Here is a 9157-nt window from a genome sequence, read left to right as displayed (position 1 = left end):
AACTTAGGCAAAACAAGGAGTCAAGTGTAGTAGTTTAGTTGGAAAAAAAAATTTGTATTAGTTTATTTTACTTTGATTATATCAAAATATAATAGGGGATCAAGATTCAAATTTAATTACGTAAAAAAGATTCAGTATGACTATAAGATAATACGACAATAACTTTACCATCAATATTACACATCATAATAGAAGAAAAAATCGTTTTCAAACAGAAACTGATCACATATATTTCATGTTTCTTTACTACATTTCCAATATGCAGCATGAGCTGCAACTTCAAAAGCAAAAACACACACACTGCAATCTAAATCGCCAGTGATGGCATTGATGCAGCTTGTTAGAAAAGGAAGACAACTTCCTCAAAAACAAACAAAAAATAGCAATCTAAGTATTTGGGACGATATGCTTCAAGATGAGGAGCGTGTGAAAATGGATTCAACTCAAGCAATCCCATCTGCCATTACTCAGAGCTCAGACTGAGACCAGGAGGGGAGAAGTTAGGACCCAACCCAAACCACGATTTCCTGTTCTCTTGGTTCTTAGAAGAAGTGACCATTTGAGGAGGAGGGGGCACTTGGTATGGTGCTCTTGCATCGATCCTGAAATTTTGGAGTCCAATCGATTAGACCAGCTGAAACAATCAACACATGCTGCTCTTCAGCGCAAGAAAAGAATTACCTACCGATCCTTTCTCTTCTCCAGGAATCGCTGCAGCGAACCTTTTCTAGCAATAGGAAGATCTGCAGCTCAGCAAAACAGTGTCCAATTCATATCTTGTTCGTTCAAGTGGTTCGAACAAAGTATGAATTTTTCTTCTTAATTTATTACCTGAGAGATTGACTAAGGTTGAATTTTGACGAGAGAGGGATGTTGAGCTTGCCACAGTTGGAGCATAGCTAAAGTTTTGAGCAGTGGAATTCCCCTCGCTTGCCATCCGAATCAGATCCTTGGCCTTCTCGGCTGGGAAACTGTTAAACACCAGCACCTTTCCTCCGTAGAAAATTGTAAGTTGGGATTTTTCTGCCCCCCTGCAAATAAGCAGCCAGAGAAATACTTAGATCACGTCTAGGGTTACGTTGTTACCAGCTTCCTTTCTTGCTCCGTGATATAGAGCTTTTATTCCTTTCTTGTTCTGTGGTTGAAGAGTGGGATGAAAAAAGGAAAGAAAGGTGAGACCTTGGATCCTCCGACGTAGAGGGGACGAAGCCGGCGGCACGTTGGGGAAAGAACTTCATGGGGTTATCGTGGGAAACTACTTCCCTTCCGTTTTCCCTATCGCAGTCCTCTCCGCTGGAGATGTCCGCTCCTGGCAACAAGCAAATAGTGGTCGGCGGCGGCCGAAACGACTGGGAGGAGTTGCCTGGAAGAATAGACGGGAATGATCAACAATTGACAGGACAAATTCATGCAGACGGAAACAAAATTTTAAAAAAAAAACAAACAGGGAAAAAAAAACCCTTATATTAGGAAAATCTTCGAACAGTAGAACGGAACTAAAGTAAAATTTTGTAAAAGGGAAATACTAGAAACGTCAATCGAAGGCATTCCTTGTACAAAAAGACTCCATGAATTTGAATCCCAACACACCAACAAGCATCACAGAGCTGTATGATCAGACGCACAAATCCAACCGAAAACTCAAATGCACAACCAAAAATGCGCACCTTTAGCGGCGTCGTCGGCGATCCCGAGCCCTAAGTCGGCAACGCTGCCCTTCTCCTTGATGTACTGGCTTAGGAGACTACAGGCGACGGAGAAATTGGTGCGGCCTTGCTTCCGCCCCGCCTCCGCCATCTCTCGATCGCTTAATGTTTGAAAAGCGAGCACGAGAATACACCGGCGAATAATTGTGGACTCGGTTGCTTCCCACCGCCTTCGCCTTCTCTAATTTATAGACCCGGCTTTCCATTTCGGACACGTGATGACCAAGTTCGCTTTCAATTAAATGGCAAATTCAATTCATCAATACTCTGAGATATTTTCAATTTCGTCCATGAAATCCCACAAATAAAATTACGCCGACAGGAATAAAAACTCAAATAAATAAGGGCATTGGAAAGGGAAAGCGTTTTTTCTATATATATATCAACATGATATATTAATTTTGGGACATCTATTCATCCTATAAAAATTTTTCATTATCAAAAAAAATTAAAAAGATCCATTAACTTAATATTTTTAAATTAATCATCTATTAAAAAAATTTATCCATTAATTTACCTAAGTTTACTTGAGAAATTGAGAAGAGGCTCTATACCAATTCATAACAATCAAATGAATAAAGTAAAAAAAAATACTTATGTAAATTATTATTTATATTATATTATATTTTTTATCTTTGTATTTTATTTATATTTACTTCTGAAAAGATAATTATGCTATCTATATCTATAGAATGTTAGAATGTTAAACCGTGGAGTAGAAGTCTAAAATTGAATTATGTAAAACTGAATTTATTAGGCTTGTGTTGTTTATTTATTGTTTATAATTCTACTGTATTTTATATTTTTTTATATATAAACACAACCAATGAAATAAAAGATACAAATAAATTTGTCTAGTGTAAGTTAATCAGGTATTTAATGCTAATCTTTATTGTGGAATATGACAACTATAAAAATATTTGTTCATGATCACGTTTTCTAATTTATTCTGATAATTCGGATATAGTTAAACATATAGGTTATAAAAAAATAAAGAAAATAAATATGAAAAATATTTTTTAAAAAATATCAGACATCGCAGTATAAAGTACTAAGTTGAAAAATATTCTCTCTTTTCAAATAGAAAATATCTTTATATCATATTAAAATGTAAAATATCCATATGTTGAACTTATTTATTAAATAATTTTTAAAAATAATATATATATATATATATATATATAATTATTATTATTTTTTTAATTGATATCGTATATTTATTTATTTTTTTGAACTAATTAATTTTGAGGATTATTTATAGTCGTCTGTCCATATCCAGATGATCCATTTTATCAGGTTCATTATTTATTCGAGGAAGAATATATATCCTCGGCCTGAGATTATGAGATCCGCATAGAAAAATTTAATTGGCGCATGAAAGTTAGGTGGACTTAGTCCACTCGACCAAGGGCGAAATAAAATAAATATTGAAATATACATTTTTTTAATGATCCATGTTTGTAACGTGATGGGACCGATTCGGTCTCGTACGAAGCGATGTGACCCTGGCGTATAAAACAAAGGGAAAAAACAGGCCGTTTTGTTTGGGAATGGAAAGCATATAAAACGTGGGAATGGAACGGAATCACGTTATAAAACGTGGCAAAGAAATAAATTTTAAAAAAAATGGAAAGAAAAGAAAAACATGAGAACGGTGCTTACGTGAGGATCAATTTAAGCCGATGTAAAACGCTATAGAGATTCTAGAATATATATATATATATATACATCTATAGAGATTCTAGAATATATATATATATATATATATATATATATAGAAATATTTGTTTGATAATATATTAAGAAAATAATTTTAATATAATTTATCCAGTATTAATATAATTCATCATATATTTATATTATAATAAGTGTATAACTCAATAAATATTTGACTCATTTTAACTGACTCGGTTTCAATAATGTCTCTGTCACTAAATCATTTTTATTTTTCTTAAAATATGACTTCGTTTGCTAAATAAATACATAGACAAAAGTTTTCTCCATGAGTAATTATATGTAATATAGGAATAAAAGAAAAAATATTTAACCAACCTAAATCATACCTTTATGATTTTAGATTTGTGTTTGACAAGCGTATACAAGAGTTTAGATGATGAAGATGTAACACCTAGATCTGTAGATGAGACAGGAGCTTTTTGAACTTTAATATGATGCTTAATAATTTTCTCTCTTTTGCCCTTGGTCATCTATGTCTCATGCTCATCTTAGAAGTAGACTTTTTTAATTCTTTTAACCATGAACACTCCCTTAATCTCTTTTATAGGTGGGGGTGTGATTCTCTTGTAGCAGTCCTCTTTGCCCTTATTATTGGTCGATTAGTAGATAATGTCTCTATATCCTTGACAAACAACTGACTTTGAAGATCTTTGATTTTTCTCTCTTGTTCTGCTATAATTTTATCTTTTACAGTTATAATTCTGTCCTTCTCATTAATTATTTTGTCCTTAGCAGCTATTGTAGTTTCTGAATCACTAGCACATATTTTAATCACATCAATTGACTCACTAATTTTGGTCTTCATCTTTGCAATGAGCTGGACATTGCCTTCAATCAAAGACTCTAAATGAACAATTTTGCCCTCCCTTAGCAAAATGTACAAGACTCTTTCTCCTGAACACATTCTGTAGTATATTCCTGAGTTTCAGCTGCCTGTTCAAGAAATTGCTTAGGAACTTATTCAAGAATTTTCTCAGAAACTAATTGTATAAACCCCTCAGTAATTTATTGATCTATATGTTCTACAACATCTTATAGGAAATCATTTGAAAGCAGATGTGTCTCTAAATCTGATGGACTTAAATTAACAATTATTGTGGCAGTACGTAGTTTTGCAATCCTAGACTTTATTGTCTCCGCATAAGAGTCTAACCAATTCCATCTGCAGAGTCTTGGAAGGGCATGTTGTTTGTAAGGATCCATTATTCTGATATGTTCACACATCCACACCTACAATACAATAAAAATGGTTAAATATCAAATTTTATGCATAAAATATATGAATCTATTATTAAATTTAAGAACTAACAATGAGGAGATGTGCAAACCCTTTAAGCATGGGAGCTTGATTTTGTTGGTGCAGCGGGCCGACAAGAGGGGAGAGGTGAATTGTCTGAAACAAAAAAAATACCCTCCTCGTTCTTTCAACTCGTAAGGTGCAATAATAATAAATAAAAATAAAATAACAGAATTAAAGAAGAGATTCAGGGATTAACTTAGTTACAACCTAGGTGGTTGTTAATCCAAGGTGATTGAAAATCTCAGTCAGAATCTCCTTCTCTGAAGGAGGAGAACCCTTTTACATAATAAAAGCTTAAGTAGTTGCTAAGAAATTAGTACAAGAGTTGATAATTAATTCCCTAGCTCTAGAGCCTTTTTCATAGGGCCTGGAAACTCTATCTTTGGCTTGAGGGTGCCTCCCATAAGCATAGAGGGCGCCTCCAGCGTGGCATTTGGATAAAGTTTTATCCAATTGCGAAACAGTTACTTTGACTGGTTTGAGGGCACCCTCAACGCTATGGAGGGCGCCCTCAATGTGGAGGGCGCCCTCAATGCTGCGCGTATAAATAGCTCCAGCTTTCCTTTAGATCTTCCATTGCTCCGTTCACTTGGGTGATTGCGGCTAACCGAAATGGGGCTCACTCGAACCCAATTTCTGACCTTCTCCTCGAGCAGGCTTCCGTTCCGGTTTCTCGTCCCTCGAATGTCGCATATGTTCTTCTCATCCACCGGTGTACTCTTCCGCAGCTCTTTCATCCTTCGGGCGCACCGAGCCCGTCGACTCCCTTCCCGTGTCGTCTTTCTCGCCAACTGCGTCTTCCGCTCGATTTCCGGTGCTCCTAAGCTCCTACACACTTAGACACAGGGATTAAAATCAAATAGGACCTAACCTAACTTGGTTGATCACATCAAAACAACTACGGGGTCCAACAATCTCTCCCTTTTTGATGTGCATCAACCCAAGTTTAAGTTAGGGTAATAACAGACAAGTAGTAAAAAAAAAATTTAAGTATATAGTTTGCAATAAAAGAAATTGCAACAAAATTGATTTTAGAAAAAAATATATAATTTTAACTCCCCCTAAACCTGTATCTATTTCTCCCCCTTTGATCACATAAAAAAAATATGATACAAATAAAATAAGTTTCAAAAAAAATTATGAGTTATGAAATTTTAAAATAATTGACAAGGATTTAAAAGCATTATCTTAATCAATTTGTCAATTAAATATTCAATTCGATAATCCGCTTCTAGGCTGTGGCGAGACACTAAGCCTTCTTAGTTATTGGATCATCAACCACTTCTAAACAAAGTCTTTTAAGGAATTTAAATATTTAATTTTTCTGACAGCTTTAAATTAAAAAAAAATAAACTAAGTATGATTTCAGAACCCAATATAGGTTCCTTCCTACTTTGTTGGTTAAATATCTAGGGGTACATATCCTCTAGGTATTCTTTTAAGTTGTCCTTGATGTTTTCTAATGTACTATTTTAACTTTTCATAAATTCTAAGTTTTGATTTTTTAGAGTTATTTGGTTTTAAGCATGCATTTGTTTTCAAACTTTCAATTTGCAGTTTTAATTTATCATTTTCAAAATTTAAATTATCTAGTTGTCTTTTTAAATCAGCAATCTCTTCTTCTGAATTCACTAAATCTTTTGTAAGAACCTTGATATACTTAAAAGACTACTTAAGAGATAGAGCACGTACCTCACTTACCTCAATTTCTGATACTCCCCCTTCATCGCAGCTTTCTTCTTCTGATCCTCCCCCTACATCGATGTTCATCTCCGAGCTTGTCTCATCTTCCACTTGGTGATTTGCTGTTAGGGCAAGTCTGGTGTAGGCTTCGACTTCATATTTAGAGGACGATGAATCATCCCACGTGGCTTGGAGGTTATGTTTAAGTCGAGCTGGTTTCTTATTCTTTTCCTTATCTTTGCTCTTCAATTTTGGGCAATCATCTTTGATATGCCCTTCTTCATTACAGTTGTAGAAATAGACCGTCTTTTTATTTCGATACTGCTTTCTCAACTGTGATTTAAATTTATTAGTTTTAATAAATTTATTGAAATTTCTTACCAGTAGAGTCACTTCATTTTCGTCGATCAATGCTTCGGAATCAGATTATCCATCTTGACTTTTAGGGTAATATTGAGATTTACTTTTCTATTTCTTTAGGTTCTGCAATTCGAGATTCATGAAGTTCAAAAGTAGAAAATAAATTTTCTAGCGTACTTACCTCAAAATCCTTAGAGATGCAGTAAGCATCTACTAAGGAAGCACATTCTGAAGTTCTCAGGAAGGCGTTGAGCGCATACCAAATTGAGTCTCGGTTTGTTACCGATTCTCCAAGATTATTTAGTTGAGTAATCAGTTCCTTGATTCGTGCTTGGAGTTGCGCTACCTTTTCTCCATTGTTTATCCTCAGGTTCTTTAGCTAGGTTCGGAGAATGTCTCGCCTTGTTAACTTTGCTTCTAAGGTGCCTTCGTAGAGTTCTAGGAACTTCTCCCAGAGATGTTTGGCGGAGTCGTAGCTGCCAATTCGATTGACCTCCTGGGGTGGAAGAACACTAAGCAGATGGAACTCTTTTTTACCGTTCGCCACAAAGTCGGCTTGCTCCTTCTTCATCTATTGGTATTCTTCTTTATCTTTTGAAACTACAAAGTCGTATTTCATTATTAACAGAATTTTAAAATCTATTTTGAAAAATACTTCCATCCGGCATTTCCATTGTCTGAAGTCTCCGTCAAATTTTGGAGGGTGAATGCTTGCATCGGCCATCGTCTTGATCTTGATGCTTCAGTCAGCGGTTAATCCTTCTGAGGCAGTTGAGCTCTAATACTAATTGTTGGTGCAGCGAGCCGGGAATTGCCTGAAACAAAAAAAAAATCCTCCTCGTTCTTTCAACTCTTAAGGTGCAACAATAATAAATAAAAATAAAATAGCAAAATTAAAGAAGATACACAGGGATTGACTTGGTTCAACCTAGGTGGTTATTAATCCAAGACAATTGAAAAGCTCAGTTAGAATCTCCTTCTCTGAAGGCGGAGAATCCTTTTACACAATAAAAGCTTAAGTAGTTGCTAGGAAGTTAGTACAAGAGTTAATGATTAATTCCCTAGCTCCAGGATCCTTTTTATAGGGTCTGGAAACTCTATTTTTGGCTTGAGGGCGCCTCTCATAAGCATGGAGGGCGCCTCCAGCATGACATTTGGATAAAGTTTTATCCAAATGCGAAACGGTCACTTTGACTGGTTTGAGGGCACCCTCAGCACTATGGAAGGCGCCCTCAATGCTGCAGTGTATAAATAGCTCCAGCTTTCCTTTGGATCTTCCATTGCTCCATTCGCTTGAGTGATTGCAACCAACCGAAATGGGGCTCACCCGAACTCAATTTTCGGCCTTCTCCTCGAGCAAGTTTCCACTCCGGCTTCTCGTCCCTCGAACGTCATGTACGTTCTTCTCGTCCACCGGTGTACTCTTCCGTAGCTCTTTCATCCCTCGGACACACCGAGCTTGTTGGCTCCCTTCCCGTGCTGTCCTTCCCGCCAGCTGCGTCTTTCACTCGACTTCCTGTGCTCCTAAGCTCCTGCACACTTAGACACAGAGATCAAAATCAAACATGACCTAACCTAACTTGGTTGATCATATCAAAACAGCCATGGGGTCCAACATATTCCCTCAAGACCCTCTGACTTCGAACTCTATGAAAGCATCACACCAATGACCCCCCAGTTATGGGCTCATATAGTCGTATACAGCCTTACACTAATTATACATATCTAAATTCTTAAAATCATTACATAATCAATTAGTGATTGTACTGGTAATTTAGATATACTGCTAGTAGTAGTAAATAAAATACAAACAAAGAAATATAATATTAAAAATTAGTAAAAGAGAATATCAAATTCAGCAGATAAAGATTGTTTGCTCAGATTGATAATTTTATTCTCTAGTTCCTTCTGTGTACATTCCACATTACTGAAGTGTTGAAGATACAGTGGGGTGGCGACTGCATGTTGCTATAAATTTACTTTGTTGCCTTAGTCTGGGAGTCCTAGGATTAGTGAAACTTCTTTTCTTGTGAAGCTAACCTCCTTATTATGAAAGATAAAATATCTTATTTTTGTTAGTACAATCAGCATTCAAGGTTTTAATGTTTGACAATGTACGTAAGTCTGGTCAGTTTGACCACAGGTTGATCTAAAGACTTGATGTTTGGAAGAGAGAAGTCTAGTCAGGACTAGATGACTAATAAGAAAAAAGTCCTAACTTAGTTAGGCAAGGATAAGTCTGTAGGAGATCGATGGTCAGATAGAAGGGGGGTTAAATAGTTAGGTCACCCCCAATTCGATTGCTTCTCTACAAAACGTTAGTGCACAAACGGAAATACAAAAACTAAAGCAATGAAGACAAACAAGAATA

At 35.9% G+C, this 9157-nt stretch overlaps 1 protein-coding gene across 1 annotated transcript; it reads right to left on the bottom strand.

Moving 5' to 3' along the window:
• Nucleotides 1-204: 204 nt before the first annotated feature.
• Nucleotides 205-1876, bottom strand: LOC121975183 (protein TIFY 10a-like). The gene is made up of 5 exons (XM_042526647.1): nt 1668-1876; nt 1180-1363; nt 832-1031; nt 686-743; nt 205-602 (listed from the first exon to the last, which is right to left on the bottom strand). Exons 1-5 carry the CDS (start codon nt 1795-1797, stop codon nt 464-466), a joined length of 711 nt encoding a protein of 236 aa, XP_042382581.1. The 5' UTR covers nt 1798-1876; the 3' UTR covers nt 205-463.
• Nucleotides 1877-9157: the final 7281 nt, after the last annotated feature.

The sequence above is a fragment of the Zingiber officinale genome, chromosome 4B, assembly GCF_018446385.1.
Source record: "Zingiber officinale cultivar Zhangliang chromosome 4B, Zo_v1.1, whole genome shotgun sequence".
NCBI lineage: Eukaryota > Viridiplantae > Streptophyta > Magnoliopsida > Zingiberales > Zingiberaceae > Zingiber > Zingiber officinale.
The sequence above is the reverse complement of the archived record's forward strand: the minus strand, read 5'-3'. Positions and strand labels throughout refer to the sequence as shown.